The sequence below is a fragment of the Macaca nemestrina genome, chromosome 7 (genome assembly GCF_043159975.1).
Source record: "Macaca nemestrina isolate mMacNem1 chromosome 7, mMacNem.hap1, whole genome shotgun sequence".
NCBI classification, from domain to species: Eukaryota; Metazoa; Chordata; class Mammalia; order Primates; family Cercopithecidae; genus Macaca; species Macaca nemestrina.
This window is the reverse complement of record NC_092131.1, coordinates 90738233-90764146: the sequence shown is the minus strand read 5'-3', so window position 1 is coordinate 90764146 and position 25914 is coordinate 90738233. Positions and strand designations below refer to the sequence as shown.

General features: G+C 39.3%; 1 protein-coding gene across 5 annotated transcripts in view; it reads right to left on the bottom strand.

Moving 5' to 3' along the window:
• Window positions 1-4450: 4450 nt before the first annotated feature.
• Window positions 4451-25914, bottom strand: part of LOC105499260 (ceramide synthase 3) — a 133250-nt gene continuing 111786 nt past the window's right edge. For all 5 annotated transcript variants that reach the window (XM_011771776.2, XM_011771778.2, XM_011771779.2 and 2 more), the window contains one exon: window positions 4451-4811. In XM_011771776.2, coding sequence (XP_011770078.1) covers window positions 4653-4811 — 159 coding nt within the window. In that variant the 3' untranslated portion in view covers window positions 4451-4652. The remainder of the gene's footprint in view (window positions 4812-25914) is intronic.

The window sequence follows — 25914 nt, the reverse complement described above, 5'->3', positions numbered from 1 at the left end:
AGATAGAGCACTATTTAAATATCTATTTCTTCTTGTGTCCATTTTGACAAGTTTTGTCTTCCTAAGAATTTACACATTTTATATACATCTTCAAATGTATTCATATAAAGTTGTTCACAATATTCTCCCATCACCTATTTGGTTTCTGCTTGGTCTACAATGACAGATCCTTTTCATTCCCAACATTGCTCTTTGTCTTTCTTCATCAGTCTTGCTAGAATTTTATAAATTTTTTATTTTAAGAAACCAGCTTTTTTTGATACTCTGAGCTATTATGTTTTACATGTTATTAATTTTCCTTCTTACATTTTGATATATTTAGACAACTGATTTTGTCAGCCTTTATCTTTACTTATACATGTACCCTACAACTTAAAGTATAATAATAATAAATAAATTTAAAAAAAAATAAAAAAAATAAAAGCTTTTAATATATTTTTTCTCTAAATTTCTTATTAGTTACATCCCACACATTTTTTACTATAATTCAGTTTAAAATGTTTTATTTTCATTATGGTTTCTTCTTTGATCTACAGGTTATTTAGAAGTGCATTGCTTAATTAAAAAATATGTAGTGATTTTTCCATTTATCTTTTTGTTATAGATTTCTAGTTTAATTTCACTGTTATCTGTAATCATATTCCATGTGATTTTAAATCTTTGAAATGTTTTTGAAATTGCCTTAAAGGCCAGTATATGGCCTATTTGGGTAAATGTTCCATATGCACTTGAAACAAATGTAAATTCTGCAGTTGTTGTGGACAGTGTTCTACATATATATCAAGTAGCTGGATTTTGTTAATGGCATTGTTCAGATCTTCTATATTCCTATAGGGTTTTTTTGTCTTCTTATTCTATCAGATACTGAGAGATGTATTAAAAAATGCCCAAACAGGATTATGAATTTATTACTCCTTTTAAGTCTGTGAAATATTTCTTTACGTATTTTGAAGCTATATTATTAGGTGTATACAGATTTAAATTTTTTATATTTTCCTAGTTGATTAATCCATTTCATTAGTTTTGTTTTTTGTTTTGTTTTGTTTTGTTTTTGAGATGGAGTTTTGCTCTTGTTGCCCAGGCTGAAGTGCAATGGCGTGGTCTTGGCTCACTGCAACCTCTGCCTCCCGAGTTCAAGCAATTCTCCTGCCTCAGCCTCCCAAGTAGCTGGGACTACAGGCACCCACCACCATGCCTGGCTAATTTTTGTATTTTTAGTAGAGATGGGGTTTCACCATGTGAAACCACCAGGCTGGTCTCGAACTCCTGACTACAGGTGATTCACTTGCCTCAGCCTCGCAAAGTGCTGGGATTACAGGTGTGAGCCACCACACCTAGCCCCTTTCATTAGTATTAAATATTCCTCTCACTATCCACTAATTCTCCTTTCCTTTGTCTGATATTGATGTAACTATGCCAGCGTTTGTTTGGGGAGGAGTAGAGTTTGCATGGTATATATTTGTCCATCATTTTACTTTCAACATTTTTTTATAGTATATCTCTTATAAGCACCATATAATTGAGATTTTAAAAAATCCAGCCTGGCAATCTTTGTTTTTACACTTGTTGTAATTACTGGTAAATGTGAACTGAAATCTACCTACTCACCATCTTAACATGAGTTTGCAATTCATGTTGCCTGTTCTGTGTTTCCTTTTCTTCTTTTATTTTGGATTCAATATTCTGTACCATTGCATTTTCCCATCTCTTAGCATATGAAACTGCAGAAAGGACTAAAACCAGAGGAGAGCACACAGAATCTTGACTGTTCTTCAGAAATATGTGGGACTCTGTTAAAATGAAGATTTCTGCTTCTCACTCCAGAAGTATTGAATCAAAATGTGGAGCAGAAACAGGCAAGATGCATTTGTTTTTAAAGCTCCACAGGTAATTCTGATGGACAGCCAGTTGAACCATCAATCTAAACTCTGTTTCCTCCTACACCTTTGAAAGGTAAATACAGAAAATGAGGCTGAGAAAATACCTTTAGAATCAGTCCCCTTTCTTAGCACTTCAGTGGTTCCTGCACAGGTTGCAGATGCCGTGCTCTGGTTAGACTCTAGCCCCCAGGCTGGCTGGCTGGTTCCACCATGCATAGCCCAGAGGCTCACCCCAATCAGGCAAGGGGCTCCCCATGTCAGCCAGGCTTGTCTTATCTGGTGTCTGACACCGCAAAGGCAGCAGCCCAAATATCCCAACCTGGCTTCCTTCTCCTCACTGCTTCCCTGATTCCTGGCATGGCCCTTCCGGAGGAATGGCGAGTCTTTACTTCCACTACACAGGAAGACCTGTAAGCAATGTGTGTGCTGAATCTGCTCAATCACCACGTACACTGGACTTTTTGTTTTATTGTAAGTCATTACTGTTACAATATTGATGGCACTGCAGACTGCATTTTTATAAGGTCCTCTGGAAGAATCCCGAGCCCTTGTTTCCTGTAGAAAGGGTGGTTTCCTTTAAAATTAACCACAAAAGCCCTAAATAGTGTTACAAAAATGTGTATCTACTTCTTATGAAGTGGTTTAGTGCTTTCAGCTGTATCAGAAATAGTTAAAACTGGTATATCAATTTTACCTTCAACATTCAAATGAGAAAACAAACTGGAGATAGAGCTAAACAAACACTTTTCTACCTTAAGCAAGAAGATATTGGGTACAGAGGCAGAAACCAAATAAGCAAATAAGAAAATATACCGTTAACTGAAAACATAAAAAATTGTATCTTAGTGTGACCTTCTTCCACCAAAATAATAATAATATAATATTAATAAATCAATAGCTATGCCCTAAAGTGGGTGCAGGCATTTTGATTTATAATATCATATTATACATATAATGCTTATGATATCGTCCTCATAAAAGCAAATGTTATACAGAGAAAATCTGACCTTGTTTTTCTGTTCTAACAATTTCTCAAAAAGATATTTTGTTGCAGAAAGAATTCTAAAGGATTTTTTGTTTATTTTTGTTTAGCGTTAAGGTTTCAAATGTATACTTTTATGTAAAAATAATAGTAACGCAGTCTGTTCTGTGCAGTGTCCTTCCGGCCTCAGGGGCCCTGCAGCTGCCCTGCTTGGGGCTGATTTTCCAGTCCCTACAAGCCGACCACTCCTGTGGCTTTATAATACGAGCCCCTGAATAAATAGGATGAATGTACAAAATCTGACCATTATGAGAGACTGTGGTGGGGGTGAGGGCGGATGCAGATTTCACTGAGGGTCTTCCTTGGGAAGGCCTGGCCTCTCCTCAGTTAGCAGCCACCTGAGAAGTCTCCCAGGTCAGCCCTGCACACTGTGCCCAGGACATGTGTCCCTGTGGTGACAAGGCCACAAGGGAGGCAGGGACGTATGCAAGTCTTCCCCAGTGCTCCCTTCCTGAGGGTGAGGACAAGCTGGCTACTGACCTGCCCATCCCTATCCTTCCTCCCAGGGAGCTGGCACTGACTCTAACACCTGCCCTTAAATGTTTCTCAGGGGTATATTTTGGCCTTTTGTGTTGTGCTGTTTCACTGTGACACAGGCTGATTGGATTGGAAGCCAGAGGAAATCACACAGCATCCTCTGTTCCCAAGATCTCCCCGGGTCAGGCAGTGCACATGCATGCCCTCCCCAGAGGCTCAGGCCTCCTGGGTGATGTGGCTCAGCAAGCAGCCTGACCTGGATCCCATTCCCCTGTGGAGGTCCCCAGGTAGTTGTGTTGGCCTGAAAGAAGGGCTCAGGGCAACAGCACAGAAATTTCCCTCCTAGAAAGGGAAAAAGGGAAAGACCAGCAAATGACAGGAAGGAACAGGGCCTAAACTTCCTTCCTTGAACCAAGGGTCCTGAGGGAGAAGAATTCCAGGAGAATCTGAGAATGACCCTTGGATAACTGATGCATAAATAGTTAGCAAATAAAATGGAACACCTTTCTCGGCACTTTCATTTCCAGGTATCTCCAGAGTTATTTAAGAGGAATTTTTAAAGATTCTGCCTTTTGTTCAGGCCCAACGCAGTGCCAAGTTTAGCCAGGTTTCTCTCTCCCAAACAGTGCAAAGTGGGTTGGTTCACGTTGACAGTGTGTACTTAAACTTCTGTGATCTCACTTAATCCTTACTGCAACCCTGTAGGGTGGCAGGCAGGGACTGACACCACCCTGTGGAGGTGACGCACCTAAGCTTCAGGATGTGTCCATAACGTGGAAGAGTCTCCTGGTGTGGTCCTTCTGCTCCTGTCCTACTGCCACTTCTAACTCATTTTTGAGAAACAAGCTGCTCTTTGTGGCCAAATACACCTGAGAAAAATGGCATTACTTAGCATTTGTGAAAGTGTCCCGAGGACAGGCAAGGTGACAAAGTGCAAGGGCCTATAACAAAGTGATCCCCTGAGAAAGTTATATGCACAAAGGAGCGCAGTTAGAACTGACACGGTTCTCTGGAGAAATCTTTGAAATATTTGACCAGTCTGAGTCCTAACTGCAGTAAAAATTCCTGGGCATGCTTGTATTTAACATTTTAACACAAGTTAACAACATTTTGGTAAACACATCTTAGGTGGGAGGGAAGGTGGTGGTGAGAAAGAGGGAAGGGCAGAATCTGGGGTATGTGTGGGGCTTGGAAGCCAGGCTGCCAACAGTCCTTGCAGCATGCTGTGCCATGGGAGTCCCGTGGGCTTCCAGCTAACAGCTATGCTGACCATTGGGAATGAGGTGCCTCTCAGCCCCGAGGCCGTTCTTTAAACAATCCATCTCTTTGCCTTTGGTACCGTCTTCCTCTTCCTCCTCCTCTTCCTCTTCCTCTTCATAATCCTCGTCATCGCTTCTCACATCCTGGATGTTCTAGACAAAGGAAAGAATTGGCTGAGTGACAATCTTCCAGGAAGAGTCTTGAGTAAATCTGCCAACAGCCAGTTTCAAGTATGGCTCCCTTTAAGGAAAACCCAACATCTGAATAACTAAACATTCACCAACATTGACTATATCATGGATCATAAAGCAAACCTTAACAAACCTAAATAATTGACATTACGCAAAGCATATTTCTAGACCATAATGGAATTAAGCTAGAAACCAATATCAAAAAGATAATAAGGAAATTTCAAAACACTTGGAAATTAAATAAGACCCTTCTAAACAATCACTGGGTCAAAGAGTAAGATTCCAAGAATATTAGAAAATATTTTAAACTAAATGAAAATTAAAATACAACATATCAAAATTTGTTCAATGCAGCTAAAATAATGCTTAAAAGGAAATACATAGCATTAAATGTTTATATTCAATAAGAAAAAAATCTCTCAAACAATTTGAGCTTCAACGTTAAGAACCTGGAAAAAAAGAAGAGCCAAATAAACCCAAAGCAAGCAAAAGGAAGGAAATAATTAGGGCAAAACAATTAATGAAACTGAAAACAGAAAAAGCAATAGGGAAAACCAATAAACCCAAAAGCCAATTCTTTGAAAATATCTATAGCATTAATAACTCACTAGCAAGATTGATAAAGAAAAAAAAAGGGAAAGCACAAATTAGCAGTAAAGAAAAAGAAGACAAGACTATAGATACTGCAGACAATAGAAGAATAACAACAGAATGCTATGAACAACTCTATGCATATACATTTGACAACTTAGATAAATGGGCCAATTTCTCAAAAACTACAAACTACTAAAACTTGCCCCAGCTGAAATAGGTAACCTGGATAGTCATATAACTATGAAGGACATTTAATTTGTAATCAAAAACCTTCTGAAAAATAGCAGCATTAGGTCCAAATGTTTACATTGGTAAATTCTATGAAACATACAAAGGAGAAATAACACAAAATATCCACAATCACTTCCAGAAAATAGAAGAGGAGGGAACATGTCTCACTTTATTTTATGAGGCCAGAATTAATTAACCCGTGTAAAGTTTTTGCAGATGTGATTAAGATCCTTGAGATGAGAATAGTATCCTAGATTATGTAAGTGGGCCCTCTACGGCATCACAAGTGGTCCTTATAAAAACTGAGGCAGAGGAAGGGCCGACACACAGAAGAGAGGCAATATGAAGACAGAGAAGAGACTAGGATGATGCAGTTACAAGCCAAGAAATGCTGGCAGCCACCAGAAGTTAGAATTAGCAAAGAACAGATGCTCCCCTAGTGCCTCCGAAGAGAATATGACCCTGCTAACTGACACCTTTATTTTAGCGCAAAACTAATTATGGACTTCCGACCTCTTGAACTGTGAGAGAATACATTTCTCTTATTTTTAGCACCAAATTTGTAGAAAATTGTTACAGTCACCATAGAAATTAATACAACTAGCAGTGGCCAATTAAAAACTGAAATTTAAAAAGTCTGTGCCATTCATAATAGTTCAAAAAATCAAATATCTAGGTATACACCTAACAAAGCATGGATAGGACCTGTATTTAAAACCTACAAAATTCAGAGAGAAGTCCGAAATTCTTTGAAAGAAATCAAAGAAGATCTAAATAGTTGGAGAGACATACTATGTTCATAAATTGGAAGACTGAACATAGTGAAAGTATTAATTATCCCTATATTATCCTATAGATTCCACACAATACCAATCAATGTCCCAGCAGACTTTTCTATAGATGCAGACAATGTAATTCTAAAATTTCTATGGAGAGGCAAAGGAACTCGAATAGCTAAAGCAAATCTGAAACACATAATAAAATGGGAGGACTTACACTGCCAAATTTTAAGACTTATATAAAGTTACAGTAATCCACACAGGGTGGTATTTGCAAAGGAATAAACATGCAGATCAGTGGAACAGAATGGAGGCTCTAGAAATAGATCCACACAAGTATGGCTGATTGAATTTTTACAAAGGTTCAAAGCAATTCAGTGGAGAAAGAATAGTCTTTTCAACAAATGGTCAGAGCAACTGGACATCTGTAAGCAAAGAAGTAAACTTTGACTAAAATGTCATACATTGTATAAAAGCCAGCTTAAAATGGGTCATGGATCTAAATGTAAAATATAAAACTATAAAACTTTTAGAAGAAAACCCATGACCTTGATCTGGGCAACGAATTCTTAAACATGGCACAAAAAACATGAAAGAAAAAAACTGGCAAACTGGACTCCATCAAAATTAAAAACTTTTGCTCTAAGACAGACACTAATCAGAGAATGAAAAGATAAGCTGCAAACTGGGAGAAAATATTTGCAAATCACATATCCAATTTGTATGCATAATAAAGAACTCTCAAAACTCAATGGTTAAAAAAAAAACCCAAAAAACCCTAATTTAAAAAATAGGCAAAAGACATACAAAGAGACACTTTATCAAAGAGGACACAGGATGACAAGCATATGAAAGGATGTTCAACACCATTAGTCATTAGGAAAATGCAAATGGAAACCATGATGATGTACAACTACAAACCCATTAGAATAGCAAAAGTTAAAATGACTGGCAATACCAAGTGCTGACAAGGACGCAAAACAATTGGAACACCTACACAATGAAATTACTGACAATAAACTACTACTAACAATAAAAAGGAACAAACTATTGACATTTATAAGAAGTTGGATGAATCCTAAAGATATTATGCTGAGTAAAAAAATGTTAGTTTAAAAATATGATCTATTATATGGCACACGAATATCATTTTCATGACATTCTCAAAAAGATAAAACTATAGGGATGGATAACAGATAAGTGGTTGCCAGGAACTGGGTTAGAGGGAAGAGTTATTTGGGGTGATGAAATGATGCTCTGTATCTTGATTATGGGGATGGCTGCACAAATATATGCACATGTTAAAATTCACAAAACTCTACATCAACAGAAAAATGTCCATTTTCCTGATAATAATTTTAAAAATAAAATTTATAAGGATTTCTTTTTAGGAAGAAAATACTGTGGGTTTTCCCACTAACATTTGCAAAGTGAAGTACTACTCAAGTGGGCATTTTGGTTGTCAGGATATTTTTATTACTTGTAATTAGAATGTTTTCTATTCTCTTCATGCAAGAACTCCTTCAAGGACAGTTACTCATTATGAGTTATATGTTTCCTCCTCTTCTCTCATGGTGTCTCAAAGTAATCCTGCAGAGAAATCTAGAAAAATAACATCGCCCTAAGGAAAGGAGATGGAGGTGCCATAGATCTGCCCTCATTGTGGAAGATAAAGGATGATATGAATGATTAAAACAAGTAAGATAACTCAAGCTCTGTACATGTCCAGTGATAGACACGACCCCGGGATCACCCTCTAGGCCAGTTCACAAATGTCTCTATTAAACCCAGCTTAGAAAAGAAAAAAAAATATGGAAGATGAAGACTGTTTCTTCTCACATAATTTTTTGAGATGACATCCATAACTGTACAACTGATTTTTTTTCCTTTTGTGACCTGCAAACTAAAATTGACCACCTCCCAAGAGTCTCCGCATATATGTAACCAAGTACCTCTTCTGTGTGTAATCTGAACATGGCTTTTGAAAACCCAATGTGCACACATTATACTGGCTTAATCACAGAAATGCAACTTCATGGGGCTCTTCTCTGTATGTTCGGTGCTTTTCTACAACACCACAGAAAGGGTGTCAAAATAAACAAGCCTCTCTGTAAACACTGAGGAACAAACTTGGTATCTCCTCAGTTAAGATGCATCAGAGAAAGGCAACCTTTCTCTTATATGCTGGGAGCTGGGATCAAAAGCACTTCCTCCTCCAGATGAAGCCTTTCAGGAAAGAGCCATGCTTAGTTGATGCTTGCTTACATAGTCACTGCCTCTTCCTTTCTCAAAAGATTTCTGTAGAGAACAAGGGTATATTAGTCTGTTTTCATGCTGCTGATAAAGACATACCCGAGACTGCAAAGAAAAGACTCCTTCCACACTGGTTAGGAGGCCTCACAATCATGGCAGAAGGCAAGGAGGAGCAAGTCTTGTGCAGGGGAGCTCCTCTTTTTAACACCATCAGATCTTGTGAGACTTATTCACTATTGCGAGAACAGCATGGGAAAGACTCACTCCCATAATTCAATTACCTCCCACTGGGTCCCTCCCATGATACATGAGAATTGTGGGAGTTACAATTCAAGATGAGTTTTGGGTGGGGACACAGCAAAACCATATCAGAGAGGAAACTCAAATCAGAATAAAGAACCTAATTTCTCTCCAGAATGGCACACCAGCATCTACCCACCCATCTCTGCAGGACTTAAAGAGCTATGTTAGCTAAGAAAGACACTAGTCCTTGAGGGTGCCACCCCATCTGCTCCCAGCCACATCCCTCCAGCCATTTGCCTTTAACAAGAGATCCCAACTGTATAGGGCCTGTTGGAACTTTATAGCATCTTGGCGGTCATAAAGGTTAGAGAATACTACTGACGTTTAGGGAGCAAAGGCTAGGGATGCTGGCAGTCCTGCAATGTGCTGACATTCACATGTCCCATCAGATATGCATGTAGGTGAAAACCCTGTCTGTAACTATCCAAGCCTGGAATCTGACTCCTTTGCACATTCAAGCACAATAATTTTTTGGATGGTTTTAATATATTCTGAATTTTCCAGGATTGCAACTATGTATATAAGTCAAAGTAAGACTATACAGTTTGCCCTCCATATCCATGGGCTCCACATTTGTCAAAAATATTCAGGAAAAAAAAAAAAAAAAAAGAGTGGTTGTCTCAGTCCTGGACATTTACAGATTTTTGTCATTCCCTAAAAAGTGTAGTACAGCAACTATTTACACAGCATTTACATGGTATTAGGTATTGTAAGTAATCTAGAGAAGTATACAGGAGGCTGTGTGTAGGTTACATGCAAATGCGACATCATTTTATTTTTTTATTTATTTATTTTTCATTAATTTATTTATTTTGAGATGGAGTTTTGTTCTTGTTGCCCAGGCTGGAGTGCAAGGGTGCAATCTTGGCTCACTGCAACCTCTGCCTCCCAGGTTCAAGTGATTCTCCTGCCTCAGCCTCCCGAGTAGCTGGGATTACAGGTGGCCACCACCGTGCCCATCTAATGTTTATATTTTTAGTAGAGATGGGGTTTCACTATGTTGGCCAGGCTGGTCTTGAACTCCTGACCTCAAGTGATCCACCCACCTTGGCCTCCCAAAGTGCTGGTATTACAGGTGTGAGCCACCACACCCGGCCAATTTTATATGAAGCACTTGAGAATCCTCAGATTTTGGTATGTGTGGGTAGTCCTGGAACCAATCCCCAATGGATACCAAGGGAAATATGTACTTTTCTGTTTGGAAACTCACAATTCCAGAACACCACGTCACTGACAGCAATGCTACTGATGACATTTGAATCACCCGTATAACACAGCTGTATCAGTCTTCATTTGTAGCCATCCATTCTTGGTGGTTCTGTATACATGCAAGCACAGCACTGGCCAACTTCATGATGTTTTCTAGCATAGTTATGCACACATTTCACACACGAAATGTATATTTTATCAGAAATATCTTTCCTCTTATCTCTTTTAAAAACAGCTGTGGAATTATATTGTTTTTTGAAATTATAATTATAGGTAAATTATATAACCTAGGAATTTAGTTTCAGGCCAGTGAAGGAATGTGGCTCTGATAGGATTGACAACTACTACTTTAGATGATGAATCAAGCTCAGAAAGGATCCCTCTGGATTTCCTTGTGGTAAGAGTTTGTTAGATGGATGAATAGGATGGGTGCATGTCATGCAAGCTTGAATGATATAAATTGGAAATCAATAAAATCTCACTTTATATTCAATTTTACCTTGTACAGTCCATCTTTCATATAACAATAATAGCAATGACACTTAAAAGGCTTAACATGTGGCAGACTTGGGACTAAACAATTACATGAACAACATTTCCTCCTCACTGCCACAGGACATAACAGCTGTTCTCTTTAAAAGAGAGGAAACTGAGGCTCAGGAGGGTTAAGTAAATTTTACAACACCACACAGCTATGAGAGGCACACAGGATGAAAAGCCAGACTCTAAGCTTACACACCTTGAACAGCAGTGCTCTACAGACCCTTGCTGGAGTAGGCTGCACAAATACTTGATGAGGCAGGACACCCAGGAGACTTGCAACCCAGTTCTATTTGAGGTTGGCTCTTTGTATAAGAAAATGCCTTCTCCCCTCCTTCTGAGCCAAGTGCCCCCTGTCTCGCTACACCTTCCATCCCTATTCTGACCTTCCCTCAGGTGCCATCAGTTCTGGCCTTTAGGTATAAATTTGAAATGATAAAAATTAATCCTAATAAATGATTATTTCCTAGGTGAGACAAGCACTGATAAGTTCTATATTCTATTTCATTTTTAAAAATGACAGTCTAGATCTATGAGATGGATTTGGCAACCTATTAATGATTTGCAACCCACAGTTTGAAAAACACTGGCTAAGGTATGCTAGAAAAATGAGGTTTTTCTAATCAGCTTAAATTAAAAAAAACTTTAAAAAAGGTGCAGCCCAGCACCCATATTCTGAGAAAAACCATATCACAAGTGCAGATTTTTTTCCAGTAATTAAAACACTTCATAGAAATTAGAAACAAAATCAAGTATGCTCTAGGGGGAACAAGGGATCTACACACTCACTAGAGGTCAAGCCATGGTGTTTTCTGAAACTCTGCCTGTCTGCTTTGACTTAGTGCCAAGACTTTGCTTGCAAAATCAGTGTGAGTCCATTTCTTTGAATCTACTGGCCTCACTGTGTTGCCCTTACCACTTGCTCTCCACACACCAACAACCTGTAGGTTTTGTTACTGAGCTATTGGAACTTTTTTTAGGCAAATTGTTGGCCCTAACCCCCCTTCAAATCATTAAAGGGCCAACCAAACACATGCTTAAAGAAAGATCCAAAACCCTCTCTGAAGAGTGGAGAGGTGGACCTGCGTGTCAGCAGCCACAGGACTGTAGTGATTTTGTGCCCTGGCCTGAGCATGCTGTGGCACACACGCTTGTCATCTGCCAAATTGACTCCCCCTTGGGAAAGTTTTACTATAGCAGCCGCCATTACAGAGCATATTACTATTCTGATAACTTTCAATAACTTTCCTTTTAGACCTAGCAAAGGTATCTAATATTACACTGAACTTTCTCCAAAAACGACCTGGGTGGTCTAGAATAAGTTATTAGCAATATTATTCATTCCACATTGGAAGTGGATGGTCATGATTTTTTAAGGTCTTTTAGAAGTTTCTGCCCCCAACAACTCCCTTTGGTTACATAAAACAACAGTGAAAAGAATGAGAGACAAGTTTCTAGCTTAATAGAGACCCTGTTACTTGTCCTAACAGGAGCTTTCGAGCCCTCATATCACTCACCAGGACCAGTATTTGCAAATATTATCAACTTGGCACTCCAGCAGGCACAGGAGGCCTGCATTCGGTGGGTGTGGTTGAAATCACAGTCACTACAAAGGGAGACTTCGTTTAGTTTGAGAACATACAATATACTAGGAGAAACTGAAAACCCTGAAATTAGGACCAAAATGACCTTCCCCTGATTAAAGTTGGATCAAAGTCAAAGTTTTCCTTTGAAGGGTGTGTTCTAGGAGCACAGGCATAGAGATGAACTGCCTCACATTCTAAGACTCACTCATTCAGAGCACTGGAGTGTCCCTAAAGCAATAGATGTACTTCCAACTTCTGCTTATCCTTTTCTTTCCAGGGGCTTAGGAAAACTGATTGAACCTGTCATATCACATGGTAATTAACTTTGGCTGGTATCAAATTTTTTAGACATAGAATACCATCACAAGATAACAGCCCTGACTTCCCACAGTCTAGAAGTGCCAAAGCATTGTCTAAAGTCCTTTTTAAATTTTTGTGGCAAAATGCACATGAGATTTACTATGTTAACCATCTTTAAGTGTGTTCAGTGGGATTAAATACATTCATAATGCTGTGTAATCACCACCGCCATCCATTTCCAGAACTCTTTTCATCTTGTGAAACAGAAACTCTGTACTCTTTTAACAATAACTCCCCCACTTCTCCCCTTTCCCCAGCCTCTGGCAACCACCATTCCACTTTCTGTCTCTATGACTTTGTCAGTTCTAAGTGCCTCATATAAGTGGAATCATACAGTATATGTCTTTTTGTAATTTGCTTATTTCACTTTGCATAAAGTCCTCGAGGTTCATTCATGTTGTAGAATGTGTCCAAATTTCCTTCCTTTTGTGTGTTTTTTTTTTCTTTTGAAACAGAGTTTCGCTCTTGTTGCCCAGGCTGGAGTGCAGTGGCACAATTTTAGCTCACTACAACTTTGCCTCCCTGGTTCAAGTGATTCTCCTGCCTCAGCCTCCCAAGTAGCTGAGGTTACAGGCACCCACCACCAAGCCTGGCTAATTTTTGTATATTTAGTAGAGATGGGTTTCACCATGTTGGCTAGGCTGGTCTTGAACTCCTGACCTCAGGTGGGCCACCTACCTCGGCCTCCCAAAGTGTTGGGATTACAGACGTGAGCCACTGCACCTGGCCAAACTTCCTTCCTTTTAAAGGCTGAACAATATTCCATGGTGTGCATATATCACATATTGTTTATCCAATCATCTCTCAATGGTTGCTGGATTGCTTCTATGTTTTAGCTATTGTGAATAATGCTGCTATGAACAGGGGTGTGCATAAATATCTGTGTCCCTGCTTTCAGTTCTTTTAGACATATATCCAGAAGTGGAATTGCTGGATCATATGGTTAAGCCTATGTTTAATATTTTTGTGGAACCACCATACTGTTTTCCACAGTGACTGTATCATTCAACAGTTCCATCAACACTTATTATTTTCTGGTTGTTTTTTTTAAATAGTAGCCCTCCTAATGGCTGTGAGTGGTATCTCATTATAGTTTTGATTTGTGTTTCCCTAATGATTAGTTATGATGAGCATCTTTTCATGTGCTTATTGGCCATTCATATATCTTCTTCAGAGAAAGGTCTATTCAAGTCCTGTGCCCAATTTTGAACCAGGTCACTTGGAGTTTTGTTGCTGCTGAGTTTTAGGAGTTCTCAATATGTTCAGTTTATGAATCCCTCATCAGATGTATGATTTGCAAATATTTTCTCTCATTTTGTGGGTTACCTTTAACTCTGTTGATGGTGTCTTTTGATGCCCCAAAGTTTTAAATTTTCATGAAGTCAAATTTGCCCATGTTTTCTTTTGTTGTCTGTGCCTTTAGTGTCATATCCAAAAAATTATTTGCCCTACGTTTTCTTCTATAGTTTTAGGTCTTACATTTAGGTTTTAGTGTGAATTCAAGTTAATTTTTGTGTATGGTGTTAGGTAAGGGTCCAATTTCATTCTTTTGCATGTGGATATTCAGTTTTCCCAGCACCATTTGTCAAAAAGACTCCCCATTGAATGGTCTTGGCACCCTTATCAAAAATTATTTGACCATATATATGTAAAAGTTTATTTCTCTATTCTATACCATGGTCTTTATGTTTGTCTTTATGCCGGTACCACACTGTCTCGATTACTGCAGATTTGTAGTAAGTTTGGAAATCAGGAAGTTTGAGTACTCCAGCTTTGTTCTTTTTCAAATTTATAAGGGGTGCCCTAAAGTCTTTTAAGTCCTGTGAAGTTTGAATCCACATTACTTAAAACACAACCTTAAGATCAGTTTAGTCATGGTTCCCTGACTTACAGAAGAAAAATAGAGCCAATTTTTTTGACTGTTCCACATATACAGAATACTTCTTTTTGAATTTCAGAGCCAGACACAAAAGTTGCTTTTTATACTCTCCCAACTAACCAGTGTAAAATAGAATATGTTCTATTTTTCACTAATCATTTTTTGCTACTCTCAATGAATCTCATTCCTTAAGAAATGATTTCATTTTATAAAAACCTGTGGCTTTTAAAATTAGCTTTTAAGAGAAAAATTAAGTTTTCATGCTAGACAGACTCTGGAGAGTATCTGGTCTGACATTCATTTTTCAGATGAGATAAAAGCTACAGGGCTCAGTCCCACCCAGTAGAGTGATCAGCTTAGTGGCAGCAGAGCTCAGATTATACCATGTGACTTTTGATAAAAATACATGGATTTTTTTCATACTCTCCATATGACCTAAAATAAATTAAAAATGTGCCAGACTGTGTGATGATCAACAAATTGTGATGGATGCAGAAAATGATTTGATTATATCAATATAATTTGCATTGGGGATTAAAACTGTTTAACATATTCTCCAAATTGCTACATTTTACATCCTTTAAAAACAGCTTTAGGTTCACAGCTTGAAAGTTCCACAACTCTAACCAGGCAAAGATTTGCAAAAACATTTTGAAAATAAAAGTGCACTGGGATTTTAGGTAAAGCAACATTCCAGAAAAAAATCATGGCAAGACAGAAGACTAAGCCCACAAAATTTGTATTAAAATTGAAATGTTGAAGTTTGTTTCAAATCTTAATATTCAAGATACACAAAGAACTCAAATAACTCATATGCACCATTAAGAAGGAAGAAACCCAATGTGATAGGAAAGCAGGCAAAGGGCATGAACAGGCAATTTACAAAAAAGTCAACAGAACTGACTACTATCCTATCCTATCCTATACTATACTATATGCTAAATCTTAGTAATCAATAAAATGCAAATTCAAATAATAAGATAAAATCTCATGTCCATTAAACTAGTAAATACTGAATAGTCTGATAATACTGTAACAAAAGTTGTTGAGCATGTGGGGAAAAAGAAACACTCATACATTTGGCTAGAAAAGTAGGTTGGCAGCATCTAGTAAATGTAGCCTAACCACCAACCCCACAGAAATACAAGATAAGAAAAAACCCTCAGAGACTATTATAAACACCTCTGTGCACATAAACTAGAAAACCTGGAAGAAATGGACACATTCCTGGAAACATATAACCTCCCAAAATTGAATCAGGAATAAATTGAAATCATAAATAGACCAATAATGAGTTCTGAAATTGAAATAGTAATAAAATACCTGCCAACCAGAAAAATTCCTGGAACAGATGGATTCACAGCCAAATTCTACCAGAGGTATGAAGAAGAGCTGGTACCAATCCTTCTGAAAGTATTCCAAAAGATCAAGGAGGAGGGACTTCTCCCAAACTCATTCTATGATGCCAGCATCATTCTGACACCAAAACCTGACAGAGACACCGGAGAATCAGAGAGCCAAATTGTAAATGAACTCTGATTCATAATTGCTACAAAGAGAATAAAATACCTAGGAACACAGCTAACAAGGGATGTGAAGGCCCTCTTCAAGGAGAACTACAAACAACTCCTCAAGGAAATAACAGAACACAAATAAATGGAAAAACATTCCATGTTCATAGGTAGGAAGAATCAGTATGATGAAAATAGTCATACTGCCCAAAGTAATTTATAGATTCAATGCTATTCCCACTAAACTACCATTGACATTCTTCATAGAATTAGAAAAATCTACTTTAAATTTCATGTGGAACCAAAAAAGAGCCTGTATTGCCAACAAAGCTGGAGGCATCATGCCACCTGACTGCAAATTATACTACAAGGCTACAGTAATCAAAACAGCATGGTACTGGTACCAAAACAGACATATAGACCAATGGAACAGAACAGAGACCTCAGAAATAATACCACACATCTGCAACCATCTGATCTTTGACAAATCAAACAAAAACAAGCAGTGGGGAAAGGATTCCCTATTTAATAAATGATACTGGGAAAACTGGCCAGCCATATGCAGAAAACTGAAATTGGACCCCTTCTTTACACCTTATACAAAAATTAACTCAAGATGGATTAAAGCCTTAAATGTAAAACCCAAAATGACCAAAAAAAAAAAAAACCAAAAAACCCTGGGAGAAAACCTGGCCAATACCATTCAGGACACAGGCATGGGCAAAGGCTTCATGATGAAAATGCCAAAAGCAATTGCAACAAAAGCCAAAATTGACAAATGAGATCTAATTAAACTAAAGAGCTTCTGCGCAGCAAAAGAAACTATCATGAGAGTTAACAGGCAACATACAGAATGGGAGAAAATTTTTGCAATCTACCCATCTGAGAAAGGGCTAATATCCAGAATCTACAATGAACTTAAGTGAATTTACAAGAAAAAAACAAAAAGTGGGTGAAGGATATGAACAGACATTTCTCAAAAGAAGACATTTATGCATCCAACAAACATATGAGAAAAAGCTCAACATCACTGATCATTAGAGAACTGCAAATCAAAACCACAATGAGATACCATCTCACACCAGTCAGAATGGTGATTATTAAAAAGTCAAGAAGCAATAGATGCTGCTGAGGCTGTGGGGAAACAGGAATGCTTTTATACTGTTGGTGGGAATGCAAATTAGTTCAACCATTGTGGGAAACAGTGTTTCCTCAAGGATTCCTCAAGGCAATTCCTCAAGGATCTAGAACCAGAAATACCATTTGACCCACCAATCCCGTTACTGGGTATATGCCCAGAGGAATATAAATCATTCTACTATAAAGACACATGCACATGTATGTTTATTGTGGCACTCTTCACGATAGCAAAGACTTGGAACCAACCCAAATGCCCATCAATGATAGAATAGATAAAGAAAATGTGGTACATATACACCATGGAATACTATGCAGTTATAAAAAGGAATGAGACCATGTCCTTCGCAGGGACATGGATGAAGCTGGAAGCCATCATCCTCAGCAAACTAACACAGGAACAGAAAACCAAACACTGCATAAGTGAGAGTTGAACAATGAGAACACATGGACATAGGGAGGTGAAAAACACACACCAGGGCCTGTCAGGGAGCGGAGGGTAAGGGGAGAGAGTATTAGGACAAATACCTAATGTATGTGGGGCTTAAAATTTAGATAATGGGTTGATAGGTATAGCAAACCACCATGGCACACATATACCTATGTAACAAATTTACACATTCTGCATTTGTATCCTGCAACTTAAAGTAAAACAAACAAACAAACAAAAAAACAAAAAAACCACTGGAAAAAAATCAGAGATGACAAAAACAAATGGAAAAACATTCCAAACTCATGGATAGGAAAAATCAATATTGTTAAAATGGCCATACTACCCAAAGCAACTTACAGATTCAATACCATTCTTATCAAACTACCAATGTAATTTTTCATGGAATTAGAAAAAAGTATTATAAAATTCATGCAGAACCAAAAAAGAGCCCAAATAGCCAGAGCAATCCTAAGCAAAATGAACAAAGCCAGAGGCTTCACACTTCCAGAGCTCAAACTATACTATAAGGCTACAGAACCAAAACAAAATGGTACTGGTACAAAGACAGACACATAGACCAATGGAATAGATTAAAGAACCAGAAATAAAGCTGCAGACTCACAACCATCTGATCTTTGACAAAGTTGACAAAAGTAAGCGATGAGGAAAAGACTCCCTATTCAATAAATAGTGCTGGGATAGCTGGCAATCTACAGAATGGGAGAAAATATTTGCAAATTGTGTGTATTCGTCCGTTTTCACACTGCTATAATGATACTACCTGAGACTGGGTAATTTGTAAAGGAAAGAGGTTTAATTGACTCACAGTTCCATATGGCTGGGGAGGCCTCAGGAAACTTACAATCATGGCATAAGGGGAAGCAAGGACCTTCTTCACATGGCAGCAGGAGAGAGAAGAGTAAGCAATGAAGGGGGAAGAGCCCCTTATAAAACCATCAGATATCATGAGAACTCACTATCATGAGAACAGCATAGGGGAAACTGCTCCCATGGTCCAATCACTTCCCACCTGGTCCCTCCCTCAACACATGGGGATTATGGGCATTACAATTTGAGATGAGATTTGAGTGAGGACACAGAGCCAAGATGAATCTAAAAAGGGTCTAATATCCAAAATCTATACAGATTCTACAAATCAACAAGCAAAAAACAAACAAGGGACCACATTAAAAAACAGCAAAAGACATGAACAGATATTTCTCAAAAGAAAACATACATGCAGTCAACAAGCATATGAAAAAATATTCAACATCACTAATAATTAGAGAAATGCAAATCAAAACTGCAAAGAGATATCATCTCACACCAGTCAGAATGGCTATTAATAAAAAGAAAATAACAGATATTGGCAATGTTATGGAGAAAAAGGAATGCTTGCAAACTGCTGGTGGGAATGTGAATTAGTTTGGCCACTGTGGAAACCATTTTGGAGATTTCTCAAAGAACTTAAAACAGAACTTCCATTCAACCCAGCAATCCTATAACTGGGTATATACCCAAAGAAATATAAATTGTTCTACCAAAAAGACATATGCACTCATATGTTCATCATAGCACTATTCACAATAGCAAAAACATGAAATCAACGTAGGTGCCCATCAGTAGTGGACTGGATAAGGGAAATATGGTACATATACACCATGAAATGCTATACAGCTATAAAAAAGAACAAAATCATGTCCTTTGGAACAACATGGATGCAGCTGGAGGCCATTATCCTAAGTAAATTAATGCAGGAGCAGAAAACCAAGTACTGCATGTTCTCACAAGTGGGAGCTAAACATTGAGTTCACATGGACACAAAAAGGGATACAACAGACACTAGGGCCTACTTGAGGGTGGAGGGTAGGGGGAAGGTGAGGGTCAAAAAACTACCTATCAGGTACTATGCTCACTACCTGGGTGACAAAATCATTTGTACACCAAACTCCAGCAACATGCAATTTATCCAAGTAACAAACCTGTACGCGTACATCCTGAACCTAAAACAAAAGTTGAAAAAGAGCTCCTCTTCCCCCTACTCCAGCCACGTAAGATGTGCCTGCTTCCTCTTCGCCTTCCACCATGACTGAAAGTTTCCTGAGGTCTCCCCCACCATGTTACCTGTACAGCTTGCAGAACCATGAGTCAATTAAATTTTTTTTCTCTGTAAATTACACAGTCTCAGATATTTCTCTCTCTCTCTCTCTTTTTTTTTTTTTGTTTGTTTTTGTTTTTTGAGATGGAGTTTTGCTCTTGTTGTCCAGGCTGAAGTGCAATGGCATGATCTCAGCTCACCACAACCTCCGCCTCCTGGGTTCAAGTGATTGTTCTGCCTCAGCCTCCCAAGTTGCTGGGATTACAGGTATGTGCCACCATGCCCAGCTAATTCTGTATTTTAAGTGGAGATGGGGTTTCTCCATGTTGGTCAGGCTGGTCTCAAATGCCTGACCTCAGGTGATCTGTTGGCCTTGGCCTCCCAAAGTGCTGGGATTACAGGTATGAGCCACCATGCCTGGCCAGATATTTCTTTATAGCAGTGCTAGAACTGACTAACACAGAAACTTGGTACCAGCAGTGGGGCATTGCTGTAAAGATACCTGAAAATGTGAAAGCAGCTTTGAAAGTGGGTAATAGGAAGAGGTTGGAACAGTTTAAAGGGCTCAGAAAATGACAGGAAAGTGAGGGAAAGTTTAGAATTTCCTAGAGACTTGTTGAATGGTTGTGACCAAAATGCTGATAGTGATAGGGACAGTGAAGTTCAAGCTGAGGAGGTCTCAGATGGAGATGAGGAACTTACTGGGAACTGGAGTAAAGGTCACTCTTTCCTTGTTTCAGCAAAGAGACTGGCTGGCATTATGCTCCTGCTCTAGGGATCTGTGGAATTTTGAACTTGAGTGAGATGATTTAGGGTATCTGGTAGAAGAAATTTTTAAGCACCAAGTGTTCACGATGTGACCTGGCTGCTTCTAACAGCATATGCTCATCTGCATGAACAAAGAGATGTTCTGAAACTGGAGTTTATATTTAGAAGGGAAGCAGAGCATAAAAGTTTAGAAAATTTGCAGCCTGACCATGTGGTAGAAAAGAAAAGTCCATTTTCTTGGGAGGAATTCAAACTGGCTGCAGAAATTTGCATAAAGAGGAGCTGAATGTTAATAGCCAAGACAATGGGGAAAAATGCCTCCAAGGCATATTCCCAGCTGCTTTAGCTCCAGCCATGGCCAAAAGGGCCCCAGATATGTCTCAGGCCAGTGTTCCAGAGGGTGCAGGCCAAAAGCCTTGGCAGCTTCCACGTAGTGTTAAGCCTATGGGTGCACAGAGGGCAAGAGCTGAGGCTTGGGAGCCTCCACCTAGATTTCAGAGGATGTATGGAAATGCCTAGACATCCAGGCAGAAATCTGCTGCAGGGGTGGAGCACTCATGAAGAACCTCCACTAAGGCAGTAAAGAGGGGAAAGATAGGGCTGGAGCCCCCACACAGAGTTCCTACTGGGGCACTGCTGAGTGGAGCTGTGAGAAAAGGCCCACCATCCCCCAGACCCCAAAATGGTAGATTTATTGACAGCTTGCACTATGTACCTGGAAAAGCCATACACACTCAATACCAGCTCTTGAGAGCAGCTGCTGGTGCTATACCCTGCAGAGCCACAGGGCCGGAGCTGCCCAAGGCCTTAGGAGCCTACCCCTTGCATCAGTGTTGCCTGAATGTAAGACATGGAGTCAAAGCAGATTATTTTGGAGCTATAAGATTTAATGACTCCCCTGCTGGGTTTCAGACTTCCATGGGGCCTGTAGCCCCCTTTCTTTTGACTTATTTCTCCCTTTTGGAAAGGGAGTATTTACCCAATACCTATACTCCCATTGTATCTTGGAACTAACTCATTGCTGTTTTATTTTACAGGCTCATAGGCAGAAGAGACTAGTTCGTTTCTGATGAGACTTTGGACTTTGGACTTTTGAGTTAATGCTAAAATGAGTTAAGACTTTGAGGGACTTTTGAGATGGGATAATTGTATTTTGCAATGTGAGAAGGACATGAGATTTGGGAGAGGCCAGGGGGAGAATGATATGGTTTGGATTTGTGTCCCCACCCAAATCTCATGTTGACCTGTAATTCCCAATGTTGGAGGAGGGTCCTGGTGGAAGGTGACTGGATCAAGGGGGTAGATTTACCCCTTGCTGTCCTTGTGATAGTGAGTTCTCATGAGATCTGGTTGTTTAAAAGTGTATAGCACCTCCTGCTTCTCTCTCTCTCTTCCTTCTACTCCAGCCATGTAAGAAGTGCCTGCTTTCCCTTTGCCTTCCGCCATGATTGAGAGTTTCCTGAGGCCTCCCCAGCCATGTTACCTATACAGCCTGCAGAACTGTGAGTCAATTAAACCTATTTTCTTTATTTAAAAAAAAAAAAAGTTGAAAAAGAAAAAAAAGCTCATTGGCTATACACACACCAAAAATTTCATATTCAGTTAATAAACTAAATGTTGCACAACAAAAAAATTAAAGTGAGTTCCTTTGTGATAGCAAAAAATAAAAAATAAAATAAATTTGACCTCATAATTCCATGTATGGAGAAATTCACACACATGTTCACAAGGAGACATATATCAATATGAATAGTCTTATAATGAGTGAAAAAAGCTGCACATATATATATATATAAGCTCATATCACTTACATAAAGTTTAAAAATACAGAAAATAATGCTCTAATGCCTGTGACTATATCCAGACATAATAAATATACAGAGGAATGAGAGGAAGGATACCAGCTTCAAGACAGTGGTCATCTCTGCAGGGAAAGAGAGGGGGAGAGAGAATAAAATGAGTAGGAATGTACTGGAATATACCATCTGTCTTTTCTGGGTTCTCATAGGTGATTTCATTTAGTACATAGTAGGCACTCTGTATATATTTGTTGAGAGAGTGAATGAGTTAATCTAATACCATAGCATTAATTTAATACTGTCTAACTGTAGATGACTTCCAAGTTTATATCCCCAGTATGGGCCTCTTTCAGGCTTCAAACTCAAATACTCAATAGCTAGAAAATCCCTCAGCTGTCTAACAGTCTTTAAACTCTAGTCTCCTCCTCTTACACCACCTTTTTCTCTGGCATAAACTTTCCATAGTTAAGCAAATGGTACTACCACCCACTCAGTTGCTGAAAACAAAATCCTAAACATTATCCCCAATCCCTGCCTTTTATGAGGTACTTCATTTCCAGCCTGTTACACTCAATTGGGTCCTTTGATATGGGTCCCTGTACTCTTCAGCTCTCCAAATGCTGTCTTCAGCAATGTCCAAGCTGTATCAGATCTCTGTAGCCAGGCTCCAGATTCTGAGCTGACACGAGTTGGCAAGCTCACACCCAGGACCTCAGGATAAGGGAGCACAGTAGTCAGCAAAGGGGCGTGTGACACATCGGCTGGCCCTCTGTGACACAGCTGCATATGTTTTGGTCCTGAGAGACCTCTCCTGACATACAGTCCTCTGCAGCAGGCTTTGTGATGGCCACTTCAGATAGTTCCTGCTGGACAGCATTGCATCTCTCAGAGGAGCAAAACTGCTATAGTTGGCAAGAATTCTGAATAAGGATAATTTTAAAAGTATCTCATCTGTGCTTCTCTATGGATAGACAAAATATGACTTGTTCTTAGGCAATGCCAATCTATCAGCCTATTTTCAAGTGAATAACATTATCATCTATTGGCCCATAGATAAGTGGCCATTACGTGAGGCTATTCTATATCAGAAATTCCCAACAGATGTGACAGGAAAGCGTTAAAAGTTATGCTGAGACATTAATCCTCTCAGGCCTTGGGGTAGCAAGGCAGAGCCTGAAGCTACCAGAGCTCCAGGTGCCTGGATTCCTTGTACTGTCTTCTCCTGCTTTGAGGTCCACCTCAGTTTACCCTTGCATGCTGCACAAACATCAATCTCTCGGATGCCAAAAAGTGATGAAGAATGGGAAGTACTGCCCCAGACTCTGACTACGAAACCAAATGAAATTTTTCAGTAGGTAGAAACTGTGATTCATTTTCTTCTAACAAGTCTTCCTCATAAATATGATTGCTTGAGCTAGAGACAAAAAAGTGTGTAGCTCAAACTCAGATTCTGTGCTTTCTGCCAAGAGACAGGTGAAGGTGGCCACCCCCAGGATGGGAACAGTTTTACTGAGTTAGACTTAGCAAGTAAAGAGGTCATGTGGTGAAAAAAAGAAGCAATGAGAGAGCCATGTCACTAAGTGAATTAGAATAAATGAAGAACCACTGTTAGGCATAGTCAAGACGGCCTCCCCTGGTGTGTCCTTCCCAGCCCACATGGTACATAACAGTGAAGGAACTGAAGGTTATAGTGCAGAGAGTGCTATCAAAGTAAATGTTTTCTCAAACTGGGATTACAACTGACACATTAGCTACAATCTCATTCTCTCCATCCATCAAAACTTTCCAATGCAGTTGCCTTATCTCAAAAGGAAATGGCTGGCAACTGTTTTTTTTCAAAACCATTATCATTTGAATAATTATAAATGCCAATATTGCCATGTAAAGAAATACTAACCAGCTAATTTTGGAGAGCTTGGTTTCTCAAGGAATCATGTGTTTGGCTGTTCCTGCATAAATCAAACTTTCCTCTGGATGAGAAGACACTGGCAGTGGGAAAGCAATGAATAATTTGGGGAAAAACACCTTGCCACAAAGGGCAATCAACCAAAAGACAGACAGTTCATTCATTCACCCCGAGGTTCACAACCTTGGCACTGTGGATATTTTGGGCCAGGTGATTCAGGGACCTTGCTGCCCATTGTGGGATGTCTAGCAGTAAGCACCTCCAGTTATCCGTATCATACTAGTGGCACCTCCCACTTGTGACAGACAAAAATGTCTCCACAGATTGTCAAATATCCTTGAAGGCCAAAACTGCTCCAGTTGAAAACCACCAGTTCAAAAAATCCTTCTTGATATCCTGTGCCCTGTGCAAGACATTGGAGATATAATGGTCTGTTCTCAAATAACTTACAATCTATTGAAAGAACTGAATGCTACAGAATCAAACACACAATAAAAAATACATTGTTACAGATTTAATGAGTGTTAGGAAGTAGAGAATACTATGAAATTTAAATAGGGGAATCTCACTTAGATGAGGCTGATACCAGGGAGGCCTTAAGGAAATGAACTCAAGTTGTAACCTGTAGTTTAACAGGAGTAGCCTGAGAAGAGTGGAATAAACATTTCAAGAAGAAACAACGTGTGCAGAGGCCCTGCGATACGAGAACCTTGCATGCTTGGGGATTAGCAACGACAGCACAGCTAATCAATGTTGAGAAAGGCAGGGCCTGACTCCAGGTGAGGCCTGGAGTAAGCACGGATCAGATAATGAATTTCACAGGTCATGGTCAGAAATTCAAATTCATTTCTAAACCCAACTAGAAGCCACTTTGTAGCACTGTTTTGGGTGTTCGGAGTATATCAGTGAGCAAACAGTCAAGGTGTTTGTCCTCAGTGAACTTCCGCTGTGGGAGAGCTGGTTGCTATAGCAGTGCTCTCCTCCACTGTGTGGAAATGACTGGAAGGAGCCCAGCTGGCATACTCGGGAGGCCGAGGTCACAGTCCAGGAGGGAAACTCTGGAGGCTTGGGTCATCGGAGTAGCTCTGAGATGCGGAAGGAGTATTACGTAAGAAAGAACAGTATCTGTAGACCCACAGGTTTGAAAGGCACCATTAAGCATCTTCTAATCCAGTTTCTATTTGGTGCTGATAGGCTCTTCACAATAACCCTAGCAGGAGATGCACACCCCTGCCTCTGCCTCTGCAGTAATTCACTACCTGCTTCCTTTCATATTTGGGGCTGATCTCTGCCTCTTTGGAGCTCCCAAGCATTCCTCCAAGTTCTACCCCTTTGTACTAGGCAAAAGAAGTCTGTGTCCTCCCTTCAAACATTGGTTACTTTTCCAAACATTGAAAGATAATGAACTCCTCTAACAGCTAAATATTCCGCCATCCATAAGTTGATCCTCACATGACACGGCATGGAAAAGCTTCGCCATCCTGTGTTTCTTAAATAAACATATTCCTATCCACAGCCATCACCCCGTATTGTACAATATGTGTAACACAACCAGCATCACTCAATTAATACACAACTTCCCACCACTTTAAGGTGAGCACAATACATTTAAAGTCAAATCCGGATGTCTACACTTTTGGCTTTATTTTTGGTGTAATTTTCTTGAGAGAGAGAGAGA